Raw genomic sequence first — 19857 nt, 5'->3', positions numbered from 1 at the left:
CTCTTACAAGGGACATGATTGTCCTGTTTCGTCTCTCCACAACTCCATTTTGCTGTGGTGAGTATGGAGCAGTAAGTTAGCGCTTGATTCCATTTTCATCACAGAAGCACTTGAATTCTGCAGAGGTGAATTCTTCTCCACTTTCTGATTCAGCCAAGTTTCTGAACCGTTTAAAAGCACTGAATGCCTCTGATTTTTCCTTCAGGAAAGCCACCCACATTAGTCGAGAGAAGTCATCAACAATCAAAAGGAAATACCTACTACCACCGAATGTTGATGGCTGAGTTGGCCCATACAAATCTCCATGAACTAGCTCTAATCTCTTTGAGGCTCGAAAATCCGAGGCACTTGGAAAAGGCTTTCGAGTCTGTTTTCCAGCAACACAATCCCTGCAGAGCTGATCAGGGAATCGTATTGGAGGTAGGCCAATTACCAGGTTATTTCTGCGCATATCATCTATATTTCGAAAATTTTGATGACATAGCCGTGAATGCCACAACCACACTTGCTTTTCTTCTTCCTGTGTAATTTGACAGATTTCGGATACAGATAGCTTGAGAGTATACATGCTCCCATTCGCCTTCTTCACCTTTGCAAATACTCTGCCCACCTCATCAGTTATGGTGAGGAAACCTCCGCTTAATGAGGATTTAAAACCAGCATCATCAAGTTTCCCAAGGCTGAGAATGTTTGCCCTGTGATCGGGTACGTATAGTACTCCTTCCAGCTTTAATTCAGCACCATCTGAACAGTGGACATATATAGAACCTTTGCCCTCAAATTTGATTGAGGATCCATCACCGAATTTCACCATTCCATAGTGATCTTTATCCAAAGATTGAAAATATGATTTCTTGCAGGTCATGTGAGAGCTGGCGCCTGTATCAAGATACCACATTTCATCTTCAGAAGAATGCCCGTCAAAAACTTTGCAGTAGGACAGTCTCCGTGAAGGCCATGAGCAGCTTTGATTCTTCAACAGTGATGTTGGCGGCTTCCTCTCGGGCTCTTGGCTTCTTCTCATTAGTGCACTCGTCAGCAAAATGGCCAAAGTTTTGACAATTATAACACCGCACCTTTGATTTGTCAAATGGTTTCTTCTCTCCATCTTGCTTCTGATCTTCATCTTGGTGATTTTTACTTCTTCCTTGACCTCTGCCTCTGCCCCTTCCTCTGCCTCGGCCTCGACCTTGAGAGGACTGCCCTTCATCTGGCTTGTTCTTCTTCATATGATTCAAAGCTCGGGTTAAAAGCGTTTGCTCTTCTTCTCTGGCATCTCTTTCAGCAAGACGCATCTCATGGATCTTCAGAGATCCAATGGCTTCAACTAGTGACATGGTATCCATATCACCAAACTGCTCAAGAGTGAGCATAAGAGAGTCGTACCTCGGAGGCATCAAAGGAAACAGCTTCCTGACGGCTTCTCGGTCTTGAATGTTATCACCACACTGCCATAACTCGAATACCGTCCTTGTGAACTTGTCAGTGAAATCACTGAGCTTGTCTTCCTTCTTCATGGTGAGGTTTTCGAACACTCGGCGCAAACCTTGGGCTCTTGACTGGGCGAGGCGATCAATTCTGACATGAAATGATCGGATGATCTCCCAGTTCTCCTTAGCACTTTTCTTGATATCCAGCTGCACTCCTGAAGTTTCTGGAATCGCGGCTAGCATGGCGGAAAGAGCTAACCTGTCTTTCTGTCGATTCGTCTTGGTTCCGGCAACAACATCCCACAGATTCTGGGCGTCAAGATGCACCTGCATTCTCATAGCCCAATGCCGGTAGTTTGTTGCTGAAAGTTGTGTCAGCGGCGTCGGTACTACGACCTCGAGCTTCCTCGTCGACTCGTCAGGCGTGGTCTTCTCTCCTTGGGTTGATGGTTCTCCTTGCTTCGGCATTGCGGCAGATCCCTGGAATCAGAAGGCTCTGATACCACTTGTAAGCACAAAGGGCTCTCAAGGAACGATCTGCAGCACGCCTAGCACTCAAGGACAAGAGGAGAACCAAAAACAGAAGCACTAGAAGAAGAGAAGGAACACACCGAGTTCACGCACACATCCAAACAACGCCCACATGTCGGGCATTTAAACAAACAGAAATGTAAAAATAGCAGTTCTAACCGTCGGGCCCCACTTTCCTCCATCGTGGCTTCATGGATGCCGTTATAACTCGATAGATCCCACGGCTACGATTTAACTCCTGCACCTAAATAAAACAAACCGTTAGATGATGATCCAACGGTGAGGATCACTCCTTTCATTAAGAGCACTTTAAAAGCGTATAATGAGAACGTGTCAAATATTATAGGCCGTGGTTCGTCGGAAATGGCTGGGGAAAATATATGTTGACTGCGTCAAACGAAGGGATGGCCAGCCAAGCGGATGGCATACGACACGTTATCTACACCGCATACCCAGCCTCCTGTGAGTATCCACTTCATCTAATCCAGATGACCGTGTTGCCCATTAAAATATGTACGTATTATTCATAATGATTCCGCAACAGTTCATTCTTTCTCGTGAAAGATTCTCGATATCGTGAAAGCGGCTGGATAGGGACCTCAATCAAGATTAGAGTAGTAATAAAAAACGTTATATAATTATTCTCCTTAGATCTTAGAGTATCAGGATATCGTATAAGTCCAAACATAGATAGGATTAAACATAGCTAGGATCACACGTAGACAGGAACATACGGTCAGGATTAGATCAGGTGTATGCGTTATAATGTAAGGGTCCACGGCACTGATCAACGGTTGTGATCGGTGCACCTAAACATTATAATGGTCATGATTAGATCTCGTATATCTGTTATACTGTACGGGTCCACGGCACCGATCAACGGTTGTGATCGGTGCACCCAAACATTATAACGTTCCAGATTTAAAACATTATTTCAAATCCCGTCTGTCCGTTGTAAGTTTTAGTAGTTACTATTTTTAGCTATCTATATGCTGTATAAATTGACAACCAAGGTTCCTAAAAGATAATCAAGGAAATACAACGATCTTGGAGTATTCGTGTCTCTCTCTCTCTCTCTCTCTCTCTCTCTCTTTTCTTCTTCTTATCCTCTCTTTATTTCTTCCTTATGTTCTACTTCTTGCCGCGAGATCGAAACTTTTTCAGAGTCAATATGGAACAACCACTGAGATTCGGCCGCACAGAAAACGAGAGAAATAGAACAAACAAAATAATTTGTGTTAGAAAGAAATCGGTAAACATGCCGATCTTCTACAAGTCATTTCGTCAAACTCGTGGATTATTTAATTCCTAAAAACATAAAAATGAACAAACCTATTCAGAGCAGCTAGGCGTCCTTCCAGGTGAACTAATCGCGTTGTACATAACTCCTCCTATCGTGTGATCAAGCTTCGTCATCTCGGATCGTGCGGTTGTACATCTTTCATGTAAAACAGCACAAACAGGATACTGTTGTATAAAAAGCGCAAAAAATAAAATATTTCTATTCTTGAAATGATTAATACAAAGCAGAAATTAGTAATAATAATGAGGCATAAAATTTGAGGGTGAACATCTATAAAGAGCTAACACATCGATATTTAATAAGGACACCAGAAAGAGTTGTCATCATACATATATTGCAATATTTGTCATAATCACAAAGGCTCCTTGCTTACATTGTTTGACCTTCCATTTGAGTCCACTAGTTATGCTTACTATCTAAGATTCTCCATAGATGCCTTCTAAAATAAAGCCAAGTAAAGTCCCAAAACGGACAATGGTTCACCCAAAAATTTTAAAGTCCAAATCCACTTCACTTAATTAAAAAAAGTATAAACTTCTGAACATAAAATTATTAGAAATGAGTGCTTCCAGAAATAAATATAATTTAGAATGATGCATGATTAATTTAAATTTAACTTATAAGAAGAGTAGTCCCACGTATAAAATACAATAATTTAACAACGGGATAAACATTTTTACACTATGTTATAATATTTTTTTGAATTATGTGATCACGATGACAATGAGGTTGATGACATTAATACAATCTGATGCAAGTAACGAGGAATATTCAGTGTTTGAAATCCCAATAATGCAACAGAAGATGGACAATAAGATAGCCCAAAAGGTTATATAACAAGTAAAATCTGACGCCTAAGAAATCGGGAGCACTGATTTGTTTTCATAACACCCGCTATCCTAATAAAAATTTTTATATTTTAATTTGCATTGTTAATTATTTTTTATGCATTATTAAATAATGTTTTCATGCTGGATAGATTAGAGTATAATTTATACATTATTATTATAATAGAAAACAATGTTTTGCATCATTAAATTATTATAATACATTATTATTATAATTACTACATTATTATAGCTTATACGTTATTATAATTTCTACATCATTAAATAATGTTTTCATGTGGGGAGAATTATCCCTATACTGACTCATGATTTATCAAAAGAAAACAAATTGCCATTGGTGTAAAATGTACAAACTTAAATATGATGTTGAGTGCACATACAAATCTATCTGATTTGAAAAGCTTAGCCAGTCAGCCAGATTGAACTATATGAAATCACATCCTTAAGTGTAACTTAATATCATTGTAGCAAAAATCAGCAAAATCTAAGCAATTAGAAATGAGTTTAATCTGTGAATGCACTCAACCCATCTGTAGAAAAAATTAAAGTATAACAAATTTTTAATAAAGAAATATAATCATTTTAAGAATCGTTTTGTTTATATTTTGATAGAATAGAATCAATAGAAAGCTCAAACTGTGAATTTCGACTTTCTATTTACGTTTATGTCACTTATGGAGCAAAACATAAACCTATTTTTTCCTATAGTTTATGACAATCAATTGTTCATGGACAAACAATGGTCGTATATAAAGATAACTTCTATAAATGGTATAAAAAGTCATCTAAGTTTATGTTATCCAAAATTTTAAAATAAATATGTTAATAAACGCTGTCAAAGTTGCTAAATTCAGCCAAAACGTTCTGTCGTAATTCCATGGGGTAAATTATATATGGACATGATAAGAATATTATTGTCCAGAATGATATTACGGCTGTTTATGATACTATTAGGTTAAGGATGTAGTTAATTATAATTATTTTATTGTGTGTATGATTTTGTAATAAGTAATATGAAAGGTATCTAAGTTGACTTTTTGGGAAAATAAGAATATATGATAGTTTATTAGTCACACTTTGAGAAAAGTAATCCATAAGCATTTAAAACTGATGTTATAAATAATACAATTTGGTGTAATTCAAACGTTTTCACATTTTACGTATTTGATATTGTTATACAAATGGTTATTTCTGATATAAATGACATTTTTCTCAAATGAGCTGAATGTTTGAAAAATATACTGATGTCCGACGGGAAGATTCAGCGAGTGAATGTAACTACATGATGTGATCTAACCTAGGAGAATGTACGTGCAGGCTCCGACTCGTGGTGAGTCGCTAAGCTCCAAGCTCCGAAGTAGGCATCCATTGAAAGTGACAGTGACCTGTAGGAGCGATGATGGCGACTACAATGCCGAATGGAGTAATTCTATAGGGGCTCGCACGTAACAAATTGGCTAAACCCGTACCGTGAAACACACTCAACACGTAGTTTCTTGCTAATTTTCTCTACCCTAAACTAACTAGAAGCACGGTGGAGTGCAGTCAAAAGATATACTAAACTACGTAATATAACTGGCGAGCATGGGGAACGGCGTAGCTTTTCCATAGTGTCACTCGTCGTCCATGTCTTTGTCGATGCAAAAAAAGGCCACGATGGGTAGGGGTGGCGGAGGCATGCCATTGGCCGGCACGACATGGCTCGACCAGCGTTGGTGTCACGGCATGGGAGCGTGTAGTCAGAGATTCGGAAAGTCAAAGCACAAGGAAGAGAAACATAATGACTCCAGGGGATCGAATTCAAATTTGATCGCTTTCCAAACTTCACAAGCAGCGGCTAATTCAGGACTCCATTTGCAAGCTTCACGGATAATTTCATTACCTTCACGAGCAAGGTCACGTCCCTCATTACGAGCTTGTACACAAGCTTCTAAAGCTACACGGTTAGCTACTGCACCTGGTGCAGGTATAGTGGTTAACGCAAAGACGACGCGCACATATGTCCCTCAGCGACTCAAGCGACGTCGTCCAAGTTGCCAGACTGATCGTCCAAAACTCAAACTAGTTGTGGGATGCAGTTTGAGAGACCACATGTTAAAGGTCAGCTAGCAGATCCGCAGACGGACATCGCGGTTGTACGGAAGCATCTATGGCCAGATGGTAGATGGATAAAACACTCCCAAGCGGTGTTCACCCGGCACAGTTGCGCGCGATTTCCTGGTCACAAGAACTGTTAGGGGACACACGGGAAGGTCCTGCATAGGCTGCCAAGGTAGATCCATCTGTCGGATTGAGATCAGCTATGGACCAGTGCAGCTCTAACATTCGGAAAAAGGAGTATCTTCCGACGATCGAGCAAATCCGTATTATTATTAATAGGTGCCCAAAACAACATCAAAGATCAGCCCACAATTCAGTATGTGGGCAGTCATGGTGCAACAGGTGCGTGTCGTAGACGCTAGCAAAAAAAAACACAAAGTCAGCGCATGAAGAGTGAGCACGCGAGCGAAAAAAATCTGTCCAAGGTGGCGGGCATTGAAGACGGCACGTTAAGAACCCATGCACGAGCAACATCTGTTGCCGGGAAAACAACTTAGGTGAGGGGTGTAGGTCGTATTGTGTAGCGCTAAATGCAATCGGCTGATCACCTTCTGCAGGTCAAAAGGCAGCCTAGGGTCACCGATCGAGATCGTGGTAGTTGGACTGACAGGTAGGCAGGCGCCAAGAAAGCAGTTGTAGAAGCGGAGAAGAGGGGGGGGGGGGGGGGAGATTGTTGATACCGTCCCACCCTCCAGACTTCCTTCTTCTTCTCTTCTTATTGCTTGTTTTCATCCTTTGTCTCTCCTCACCCTTCATCCTCTATCACTCTTCTATTCTCACGATGAGGCCTAGAGATTATATAATAACTACCAAACATGAATTCCAGATGTAGTATGAACGTGGGGCTCATCATGGTCTTATACAAGGCGATGATGGGCCCATTACAGGGAGTCCAACAAAGGGGCCTAATAAGAGACCCCATTTTACAACATAAATAAAGAAATAGGAGATTAAAATTATATGAAAATAAAATGATACAGATGCGTCACGATGAGTAGGAGCACTAGTCTCGATGAACAAAAAACAGAAAAAAAATCAACTGAAAAAGATAATGACACATACAAAGATACAAACGCGTACGCGGTCTACCGAGGTATTTAAACCCATCCGTCTTAATGGACGCTTTGGCGTGCTGATTGGGCTGGACACAGACCGACAGTAATGCTGATGTCAACGAAGATGGCTCCGATGCCGTGTTGTCTATGACGCTTTGGGGCGTACCATCAATCCTCCCAGGGTCAGAAGAAATCAGCTCTAACGAGTTGGTGGTGACAAAGGGCAATGACTAAAGGCCCTTCGGCTGCAGGCTTCGTAGATCATCCTCTGTGATCCAGGAGTTGTCCGCACTTGTGCGTCCCTGCGAACGCACCAAAAACCTCCGTAATACCTTGTTCTGTGCATAGTTAATTACCTCATGAAGTATATAATTGATTGTTTTGTGCCAATTGGGTGAAATAATTAGGGGAGTGATTGCGGCAAATGCACTCACACTGAAGGGGTCTAGAAAGGCTAGGTCGGAAGGGGGATAAGGGGCTCAGTATGCAGCCACCTGCGGATTTCCCCCTCTAGGGAAACATCCTCTTCACCCCCACCTCTTTTCATAAGCTCCTTCGCCGTGACATAATCGTCGGTCCCGCCAAGCCATGCCCGTCAACGGCACGCCTCATACCTGTCCTGATGGCTCCTGCATTGTGCCTCCAAGTGAGCCCACCTAACCTCTCTGGCACATATCCATCACATCTATTCGTATCACTTTGTGCACCGACAAAGACGTCAACCATGAATGTCGTTACAGATGAGATACGCCATTCCCCTTGCTCTCTAGTTACATTATGTCTTTTAGTATATTTTCCACTATATTCCACCGTGCTCGGGTTGGATAGGCGAGAGAGAACTCGCTCCAGAAAACTATGTGTTGAGCATTTTTCTAGCTACGGGCAAAGTCCATTCGTTATGTGCGAGCCCCTATGGATTTTATGCGTTCGGCGCTGTAGTCGCCATCGTTGTTTCGACAAGTGTCATAAGGTAACCGTTACCATCTCCGCAGTGAATCACCATGAGTTGAGGCCTGCATGTACATTCTCCTAGCTTACATCAGATCACGTAGTTACATTCACTTAGTGAGTCGACCTGTTAAACAAAATGGTCAATGACGTGCGGCATCATTTTTGTACCAGAGCCAGGTTGTTGACGCCCACAACACTTCTCTCTACCCTTTCATCATTACATCTGCATACATCCGTTTTTGAAAACCCATTTAGGCATCCCATCGAGAAAATGGCCATGGTAATTGAGATGCGATTGAGTAGAATGATGCACTTCAAAGGTTCGCCTTCACCCCAACATTGCCACTTGAAAGAGTCAGTCATATATGGCTCTAAGAGCCTCGTCCCCTCACGCCTGAGGTGGTGTTCCACTGCCTCCTTCTGAGCCTAGACAAACCGCAACCGACTATAGGGGTGCCTACGGATCACTTGATCCAAGCGAACACGTTCATGGATGCCGTGGATGACCTTGGTCCCACCACAGTGCCTCATGATCACTAGGTGCTACCTACCCTAGTGACCTCGAGGACATTGTGACGACGACTCGTCACCCCACGGGAAAGCTCCTCTGGACGAGCCTACACTCCGGGCTCTCTCTGCATGTGGCCAAGGAGCAGGACGTGGACGAGGGAGGATGCAGCAATAATATCGACCCCCAGAGGAACTGAACAAGGAGCGCGAACCGTACCTCCACACCCTGACAACCATCGCGGATCGCGTGAGCAACTACTAGCACGACACGCGGTACCTCTAGTACCCTTCATCGTGCGTGAGCTAGTGGTGCCAGAACGAGCCGCTGACCCACCTAGAGGGACCGCGGATGCCCATTGAAGAAAAGGAGTACCACGATGACAGATGGCTGGACGAGGTGCATCGTGACCGACGTCCCAACCAATATCCAACATGTGACCTGCGCGATGTTTGTGTCAAGGATGGACGATACCCACGAGACAACTATCAGCGTGGGTACGAGGCCAACTTACTAGTCTGCCCAGACAACTACGTCCGGACCTATGAGCGCTGGTATGACAAACCCAATGAGGTCCCTTGATACCCATCGCGCATGATACCTAACCACAGCGCCCCGTACGATGGTCAACCACGATGATGGGTTGACCATGAACGCTACTTGATCCCACCCCGATGACACATTGAAACGACAATATGGAGGGTACTCAGCACGCGAGCGACGTCCGCACGACTATGGGCACCAACTAGAATAACATCGCGCCAAGATCCATAAGAGCAAATGAGGTGACTTCGCTGTCTTTGAAGGGTCGAGGAAGCCGAAGGACTTCATTGACTGGGAGTCAAGCATGAACTCCTATTTTCGATGGTATCACATTGAAGACAATTTGTGCGTCAAATATGCAGAGATGCGACTTGGCGGACAAGACAATATTGTCGCATCTAGGTGACATGGACGACCCATCATGTCGTGGACCGAGATGGCTGAGAAGCTAAGGAACAAGTATGTACCACGGCAATACCAGATGATGTTATTCCATTCATGGCTCGACCTACGACAAGGTCGACAATCCATGATGGAATACATTGTGGCTTTCGAGGAGTGTCGGATGGGGTGCCGCTTCATGGAGGAGCCCCAATTTGTCATTGGCATGTTTGCTCACGGGCTCCGTTTGAGCTTGTGCAACAAGGCGCTTAAGTGCAACCCTATTGAGGTTGACGAATCGTATCATATTGCGGAGCACCTAGAGCATTTTGGCAAGGAGACCCTTACACACAATACCCTAGCACCATAGTGGCCCACACTTGCCCCATCCACTTCATCCACGTCCACTCGGACTCTATAGAATGCCACAGGCCACGGAAATGCCCTTGTCACTTAGATGGGATCAACACCACCTGCTTGAGCCGCCACAACTGATACCACAACCCGTAGCCCCAGTGGGAGCCGTCACGACCGATACCACGGGCTTTAAGTGCCAAGGGAAAGGGCACCTAGCCTGTCCTTGCCCGTCATCAGCACTATTGATCGTCGTTGAGGATGTCGACCCCAACCATATGGGCGAAATGGAGCCCCTACATGACGAGGAGTATCGTGTAGACGAGGAGTTTGCACAAGACGAAGAACTTGATGGAGAAGTTGGGCACATTCTGATTACCGATCCTATACCAACTTCACCACCGTTCCCCAACCCATTGGTCGTTAGTCTGATGGTGTGCACTATGTAGATCTATCTTCGGGAAGATAGTGGATCCTGCGAACATGTCAAAGTGCACCTGTATACGGAGAATGGGAAAATGGTACCTCACCGTTATCTTGTCGATGGCTCGGTTGTCGCAATACATACGCCACGTTCCATCCTTCTTCGGGCCAAAATTGCGGGCACCGAACATGCGATGAGGCTCTCCTGGATGAGGCCTTTCACAAGTAGCTCGTGGACCTCAGACTTCTAGGGCTCCATTCAGTGATGGCTAAATTTGGCAGTGATGATCCGTGCTAGAGATTAATCGTGTGCCGTTTCTAAGGCATAAGTAGTAGTCTGTGAGGTTACTCGTTGAGGAACATGTCAATAAACTCCGATATGAGGTTTCAACTTGGGGTGGTTGGGCAGCTACGGTTGCATCTGGGATGCGTAGAGTGTGACAACAAGACATAGTGGCGTGTCGTCAATGTCGCATCCCAAGTCTCAAACAAACAAGGTGTTATGTAGAACCACTAACCGTACTAGGTTGGTCGGGACTGTCTTGTTCACCGGGTTCATTGTATACATGTACCGTGTGACTATCCATCCCTACTACATGACTGACCACGTGTTTGTCCTTCTGGCTAGAGTGACGGTGTCATCATATAGCCAAGGACAGCCTAAGACGATGCTTCCTGCATTCATGGGAAGTACGTCACATATGACACTCTCATCGTAGGAGCACACCTTCAGCGGGATGCGGGATTGACGTTTCACCGGTAAGGATGAAGCGTAAATCCACTACAAATTGTAGGGAGTTGGGTGGGGTATGATCACCAACTCTCGTCGGGCGACCATCGCATCACAGATGGCATTGATGCAACTCCCGCTATCCACGATCAACTTACATAGCTTATCGTTGATCTTGATATAGGTATAAAACATCAAAGTGTGAAGGGTCGCATCGGCCAGCGAGTCGGACCGTTGCACTATAGGTACAAGTCTAGTAAGTGGGCCGACTTGGGGTGGTGGCCATGTCCCACTAGTGCCCAGCGACCTACTATGATATTGGCCAACTAACAGCCAGTGGGTTGGGGAGCCGATGGTGGAGTCGATCGAAGCTCATTGATCTAAATGTACTCATGTGTGAACTCCTCATCTACGTGATACTCGGACTTCATGTAGGGTCTCCATCTCGCCCATCTGGTTGGGGTCGACGTCTCCAACGTCAATCAATAGTGCCAATGACGGGCACTGACTCGCTTGTTGCCCTTTCCCTTGGCACTTAAAGCACGTGATATGTGTTTGGCTCATAGTAGCACTACAAGCTGTGGTATTAGCCGTGACGGCATGAGCGGGTGGTGATGATCCCATTGAGGTGACCGAGCCGTTTCCTTGCCCCCTGGTGTTATGTGAGGTCTGAGCAGATGCGGATGGAGTGAATCAAGTGGAGGTGACCCATTGTGGTGCTGGGGTAGCATGTGTAATGGTTTCCTCGTTAGGATGCTCTATGTGCTCCACGATATGACAGGCTTCATCGACATCCGTAGGGTTGCACTTAATCACCTCATTGCACAAGGTCAATCAAAGCCCGTAAGAAAATAGGCCAATCACGATTCGGGGGTAGTCCATGAACCCGCACCGCATCCGGCACTCCTCGAAAGCCTTGATGTATTTCGTCACAAATTTTCCACCTTGTCATAGGTCGAGCCATGAAAGGAATAACATCATCTGAAACTGTAATGGTACATACTTGCTCCTTAGCTTTCGAGCCATCTCGGCCCATGACATGATGGGTTGTCCTCATCGCTCAGCTACGATGCTCTTGTTCTCTAAGAAGATCTTGGCATGTGTGCCATGTCTCTTCTATGCGGTCATCGAACATAGGAGTCCATACTCGATTCCCAGTCGATGAACTCCTTCGGCTTCCTTGACCCTTCGAAGAGGACAACGTCAGCTCGTATGCTCTTCTAGATCCTGTCACAATGCTCCTCTCATTAGTGCTCATAGTCATCTGGATGTCATTCGAGTACTGGGCATCCTCCATATCGTGGTTTGACAGGTTGTTCGGGTGGGGTTAGATAGCGTACGTGGTCAGCCCATGGTTGTGGTTGACCATCCTACAAGGCGGGGTGATCAGGTATCACGCAGGACGGGTATCGAGGAACCTCATCTGGTTCCTTGTACCGTCAATCATAGGGCTAGAGGTAGTCATCTTGGCAGGCCGGTAGGTCCGCCTTGTACCCAATGCGATAGTCATCTCGTGGGTATCGTCCATCCTAAATATGACATCCTGTGGCTCACGTGTAGGATATCAATTGCGACGTCGGCCCCGATGCATCTCATCCTAACACCTTTCCTTAAGGTATTCATCATTTTCAATGGGCATCCGCAGCCGCCCAATGGGACGCGCGACCATAGGTGGGTCACGGGCTTGTTGTGGGGTTACGGGCTCAGGCACGATGACCGGTATCGGAAGCCCTGTGGGTGCTGCTAGTAGTTGCTCCACGCAATCGCCGACGGTGCTCACGGTGCGGAGGTACGTTATCCGCTCTCTTAATTTGGTTCTTCCCAGGGTCGATACTGATGGTGCGCCCTCCCTCATCGACCACCTACTCCTTGGCGGCATGCGGAGAAAACCCTTGGTGTAGGCTCGCCCATGGGATCTTTCTCGTGGGGTGATGACTCGTCCTCACATTATTCTCCTGGTCACTAGGGTAGGTAGCACCTAAAGACTGTGAGGCACTGCGAGGGGATCAATCTCATCCACGTTGTCCATGGACGTGTCTGCGTGGGTTAAGTGATCCATCAGCATCCCTATCAATGGGTGTCATTAGTTCGGGCTCCAAAGTAGAGGGTTGAACACCACCTTCAGGTGCGATGGGGTGGGGCTCTAAGAGTCGTAAAGGATTTACTCTTTCGAGCATTGCCGATTCGTCTCGTCGTAGTGAAGGTTAACCTTTAGTGTACATCATTCTACTCGATTGCATCTCGAAGACCATGGCCAGTTCCTCGAGGAGACCTAAGTGGCATTTTGAAAATGGATGTATGCATATGGAATGATGCGAGGGTATGTACATGTGATATTGATCTCCACAACCTGGCTTTGATACCAAAATGATGTCAGACATCATCGATGGCATCATCTGACGAGAAGATTCAATGAGTGAATGTAACTATGTGATGCGATGTAACATACAAGAATGTAGGTGCACACCCCAGCTCGTGGTGATTCGCCGAGTTCCAAGCTCCGAAGCATGTGTCTGGTGACGGTGATGGTGACCTTATGACCCTTGTGGGAGTGACAATGGCGACTACGACACCAGACAGAGTAATTATGTAGGGGCTCGCATGTATGGAACAGGCTCGACCTGTACCTCGAAATAGACATAGTCAGGGATTTGACCACGGGACACTCATGGCCAGAGTGATTTAAGGATTGCCTTGGTTGGATATAGATGACCTAGATGCCGATTAAAATTGGCCCCTATCATTCACCAGGTTTGTCATGAAATATTGTGAATCTGATTTGGTGACCTAAGTTAGCTCACGTAGAGCCAACAAGAAAAAACCATGTGAGATTTGAACTCACAAAAGACAAGAGAAAGAGAACAAACAAAAGAATAGAAAATTATCAGTGAAGTTGCCATTCTTCTACAATATATTTTGTCGACCGTATGGGCTATTTAATTCCCAAAGCAGAAAAAAAAACTTATTTGGAACAACTAAGTGCCCTTCCATGTTGACTAATCACATTGAACATAACTCGCCGCATCATGTGGTCCAGCTTCGTCATCTCGGATCGTGCGTTCGTGCTTCTTTCCTCCAAAATAGAACAAACAGTATGTTGTTGTATTCGGTATTTCTGGCAAACCTATTTTTCTTTTGAAAGATCACCTGTGGTCTTTTGTTCATCAATATCAGTTGCGTGTAACCCAAATAATAGATAATGATTTAAACGAACCCATTAACCAGGAGAACAAATTGTTAGTGCCAGCCGAGGAAAATTATTTTCCTACACGAAGTCTCCTTAACCAGCCTTTGACATTTTTAAGAATTGTAGGTTCACAAAATAGAAAAAACTGTTTAACTTCGAGCAATGTTTTTTTGTGATTACCATGTTTAACCATGTACTGGAATTTGAACTGCATAGTTGGGAGATTTAGTTTGCCAGAAGATTTATAGATTACATGGGGCTTATAGGTTGATGTCTAAACTGTTACCAACGCAAAGCAAAGGTGTGCTATCAAGTATATTTGCTCATGCTGGTTCTACATCTATTCATTATTTTTACAGAAGGCGCCCCACTCTGAATTAAGTATTTAGAACTCTCTCTATAATATAATTACTACGTAAAATAGTAATAGATGCTCAACTTGTTGAATTGTAAGAATTAAGACTTTTTAGAATGTTTCAAATCTGCATTTGGGCACTATAATTATAGAGGAAAAGACATCATAGTAATATTCACTCTGTCGCAACTCCAAATATTAGTTATTTACAATACTAAAAAAGAATTAAGATGTTGGTTTTAATGAAACTCACTATATAAATGATGCGACATCTTTAAACAGAATGATGGAAGAAAAAAGGTAATTTATTAGAAACAAACCTCGTGTGATGGAATGATTATAAACACTTTTAACATGATGCTTTGGTGTTGTAACCTATTCATATGTCAAACAACTCTATATACTACAGACACTCGTTTCACTATCATTCTAAATAACTATATGGAAATGTTTAACGAACCTTATTGAGAGAATATTTACAGCATTAGTGATACACTTTTCAAAAATAACAAAAAGGTTAAATAACTTTAAAAATTCAAGAACACCGCATTGTTTTGAAAGTTTCAACATATTGATTGTACTTCTCCTTTGAACTATTTATTTCTTATGAATTTGAAAATGAAATGCACATATAAAAAAGCGTGAAAGTGAAACACTTATTATTCTGAAAAGCATAATGACAAAGCAGAAATTAATAATAATAAGTAGGCTTAGAATTTGAGGTTAAAGAATTAAGAAGAGTAATACACATATATTTAATAAAGTTATCATAAAGAGTTGCCATTATACGGACATTAAAATCTTTCTCATAGTTACGGAGCTTCCCAGGTTTCATTGTTTGACCTTACATTTCAGTCTACTAATTATGCTTATTATTCTGAAGGTCCAATATATTCCTTCTAATATCAAGTTATGTACAGTCGCAAAATGGCCAAAGATTTAGCCAACATTTTAAATCCTTACTCCACTTGACTTAAATAAAGAATGAGTAAACTTCTAAACATAAAATTATTGCAATCTATTGCTTCTAGAAAGAAATACAACTAAGAATGATGCACAAATTATTTAACAATAACTTTTAAATAGCATAGTCCCATGTATTAAATATAATAATTGAAACCACGGGATAATTATTATACATTTTCCTCTAATTTTCAATTAAATTATGCGGTCGCGACGATAATAATGTTGATGACATTAATACTTGCCGATTCAAATACCTAGTTAAGTATGAGAAATCAACATAATGCAAAATACGATTGGCAACAAGAAAGCCAACGAAGTTATAAAACAAGTAAAATCTGATGAGTAACAAACCACACGAACTGATTTGTTTTGATAACACCCATTACCATAATATGCGCTTTGTAGACTTTTATCCGCATAATTAGTGATTTCTTCACGCCTTATTACATACTTTTTCATATTAGGAAGATCAGTATAATTAATGCTTTCATATTATTTCACAACGTTAAAAAGATGTTTCAAATAATTTCCTCAAAATGCATTTCGTGTCTTTGTTTTGTCATCGTAACGTTATGTGCATAATCAAATCGTACATATTTCAATATTTTAAAAGAAAGATGTATTCGAAATAATTAACCCCATGGAAGCTACAGAGTAAAAATGTGAGTAAAATTGGGCTTATACTAACTCATGATTTTTCAGTAGAAAACAAATTGCCATTTATGTGTAATGTGAGAGACTTTACTATGATGCTGAGTTTGCATCCAAATGTATCTTACATGTAAATGTTAGCCAATCACCTGGATTGAACTATATGAAAATAAATACGTATGTGTGTAAATTTAATGTTATTTAATTTTATATCATATTCAAAATAGGTAAAATCTAATACCTGCAAATGAGTTTTATATGTGAATGCAGTAACCCTGTCGACATAAAAAAACAAAATTTTTCTTTTTATTAAAGAAGGAAATCTGATGTAACACGACCATCGGAAATCAACAATTCAGGTTACGTCATAGTTGACAATCACTAAGTGCGATGGTAATGACATGAAATAATGTATGTCATATTGAGAAAATTAACAAGAAGTTTGTTGTAATATGAGAAATCAGAGGCGTAGCCAAACCATAACACGGAGAGGGATTGTATCACTAATAAGCTTGAAAATACGTGTTTATATGTTATTATTTAGGGATTTTTCGAAGTTAATCACTCAAATTTATATATCCCTTAATGCTTGAGTAAGGGGTCGAACGCTAGGGAGGTGATAGTGAAATTCAATTTTCCTCTATTTAGGGATTAGCATTCTGGATTTTAACAATTTTTTGCTTAGTTAGTGATTCTTTTTTTAAATTACTGACTAATTTGGTAACTAAGCTCTTAAAGTGCGAATTTGATCTAAGACTTTTTGGGATGTGACTGTGATCAAAGTCTAATTCAGTAGTTTTTCATTAATCTTGCTTTGCTTGTTTATTTAACCCAAATACCTACTTCAGCCTGAATACTTTTTTTTTATGTTTTTTGTGAATAAGAAACGACCTCAAGAAGAAAATTGATCTTAATTGTTGCTACCAAACTGCTTATAGAGATTGATCAAAATTACTTATGACTCGAAACTACTAATTCAGGAACCCGCAGGTCATACTTTTTAATTTATGTAATCTTATTTTCTTATATATTTATATTTGTATATTGATGCCTCACAGGTTTAGAATGGTCAGAATATTATTTCTCTATTTTTATTTCATTCTAATTGATTCAAAACTATAGAACTATCCTAAGATAGCAAATCGTGAATGGGACTCCCGATTTGCTAGTTTGAGAAATCCGAGCTTGAATTTGAGTGATTCAGGTATCAATTATGGTTCCAAACAATTAAACTATACGTAAGAAATGTAAATTGATTTGCAGTGACGGTAGAATTCTGAAATAGATTTTTTTAAAGTTGAAAATTAAGTAAAACCGCGAACGTGAACGGGGTCGCTAAATTGAGAAAGTCAAAAACAAATTTGAGTGTAAAATCAAAGCAAAAGAACCTATAAATACTAGGGATGCGCCAAGAATTAAACCGGACTGATTTCGCGCAATGAACGCACGATTTTCCACGGATTTTAGCTTGAATATGGGGATGAAATGTGGTAGCGGATCAGCGAAGTTCCTGTCAAAATTATGCTCCACATTGCGTGCGTGCGCGTCACGCACCGAAGGAGAGAACGGGTGTTCTGATATGCCTACGTGTTTCTGCGTGCTATGCGCGCCATTCGTACGCCCTGCGCCATTTACCACAGGTGAGTGTTAAAACTGGCCCAATAAGGGCCAGTTTAAACCAAAAAAACATTTAAATTCAAGAACAAACGGAATAAATCAAAACAATTGTTTATTAATGCAAACAAATTTTTTATTACCTTCTAAAATAAGTTTTATTATCACTTTCATTTTATTTATAGAAATAGGTCTATTAATATCATTTATATTCTTATAATCATCATTTTAAAATCAATTAAAATGTGTATATGGACCTAATTATTTATCAAACCTATTTGTTAGAGCAATTCTCCCTCTATCTCTCTCTCTTGTGAACATGGTCAATAACCACCTCCACTATCTCCATGATCTCCTCTCCCACTCTCCTTCTTCTTCTTCTCTCTAGTTATTCTCTTCTTTCTTCCCTGAATGTATCACAATTGTTCATCTTCATCATTCTTCAAGATGGTATCAGAGCTCCAGGTGCCAAATCCCCTTTCTTCTTCTTCTTCTCGTTGATTCTTCTCGTTCCACGTTCTACGGCCATTTCTCTTCTTCTCCTTGACCCCCCCCCCCCCCTTCTACGCTGATTTCTCTTTTTCTACATTCCATCTTCTTCGGCGATTTCTCTTTTTTTCCTTCCACGGCCTTTTTTCTTCTTCTCTTTGGCTGCCCCCCACCCTTCTTCTAATCTCTTCTAATCTCTTCCCACCTGTCCCTCCATCTCACGACCGATCTCTGTTCTTCACCCTCTACTAATCCTTCTTGTCATTCATCTTCTATTTCTCTTCTACTTTCCTCTTATTCTTTCTTCTCTTCCCAATTCCCCTCTGCTCATTCTTCTTTGAGGGGGTCTTCATTCTTCCAATATCTTCACGTCGCCTACCTCCTCTTCCTCGTGATGGCAGCCCTCTTGACGTGGTTATTCTCGGCGCATCGTCTTCCACCAATTTCTCATGGAATACTTGGCTGACTTTCCGACGTCTCATCACATGTCTGCACCAGCTAATACAGGGCCCATCAATCCGTTTATCTCACAAATGCAGGCGCCCTGTTCTATTCTCTCAGGAAGGGGCTCCAATTATATCCCATGGTCGTCGAGTTTTTGTCGATTTCTCCAAATACATCATCATGAGTCCCTTTGGATGGAGGATCCACCATCACCCAATGATCTGGAGTATGCACAGTGGGCTACCCGTGATCGTACTGCTACGACATGGTTATTAAAGATGCTTTCTCTAGATCTCGCTGACTCACTCCAACTTATCTCCCCGTTAAAGAAGATATGGGACAAGGTCTTTAGAATGTATGCCCCGAAAAGTAACATCGCCTATACCATTGACATCTTCGAGCGGATGTTTAAACTTCAAGGTTTAGAGGGATCTCTAAAGACGGTGCATGTTAGTCTTTGAGGATGTGATTCTCGGCTTCAGGTTTATCAGCCATATACTCTGGATCTTGCGGAGCAACGACGTTATCGGGAGGAGTAATAGGTTTCTATATTCCTTAACTCCATTCCCGCTGCAATTAGTACTCAGATACGGGGCTCTATCCTGAATGGTGTGACTCTTCTTTCTTTGACCGATGTATTTAATGTGGCACAACGAGTGGATGGCCTTACTCCAGCCCGCAGACCTTCTTCATCCACCCCTATCGTATCATCTGATCCCTCGGCACTTTTGCGCCCCCCCTGCACTTCTGGCCACTCTTGGAAGAAGTTATGGCACTTCTCAAACACCGGATCATCGCCCGTCTAATCGTCATCACAACAAGTATGTTGGTCCTCCTTGCATCCGTTGCTCTCGACCAACGCACTTGTTTGCTAAATGCTATCAGAAGTTGGGCTATCCACCTAGACATCCTCGTCATGTCTCGTCTTCTTCTTTGGTTTCTTCCCATGGTGTTCCTTGCGATTGCCTCGCATGGTGGCTCTCCGGCCAATCTC

General features: G+C 42.3%; 1 protein-coding gene across 1 annotated transcript; it reads right to left on the bottom strand.

The window, feature by feature from the left end:
• Window positions 1-920: 920 nt before the first annotated feature.
• Window positions 921-1898, bottom strand: LOC144702493 (uncharacterized). The gene has a single exon (XM_078574553.1). It carries the CDS (start codon window positions 1896-1898, stop codon window positions 921-923), a length of 978 nt encoding a protein of 325 aa, XP_078430679.1.
• Window positions 1899-19857: the final 17959 nt, after the last annotated feature.

Source organism: Wolffia australiana, chromosome 4, assembly GCF_029677425.1.
Source record: "Wolffia australiana isolate 7733 chromosome 4, ASM2967742v1".
NCBI classification, from domain to species: Eukaryota; Viridiplantae; Streptophyta; class Magnoliopsida; order Alismatales; family Araceae; genus Wolffia; species Wolffia australiana.
Note: the sequence above shows the minus strand (reverse complement) of the source record. Positions and strands in the feature narration are given on the sequence as shown.

What these genes read in the sequence shown, in the direction of transcription:
- LOC144702493 (XM_078574553.1), bottom strand. Translation starts at nt 1,898, where the DNA reads ATGCCGAAGCAAGGAGAACCATCAACCCAAGGAGAGAAGACCACGCCT.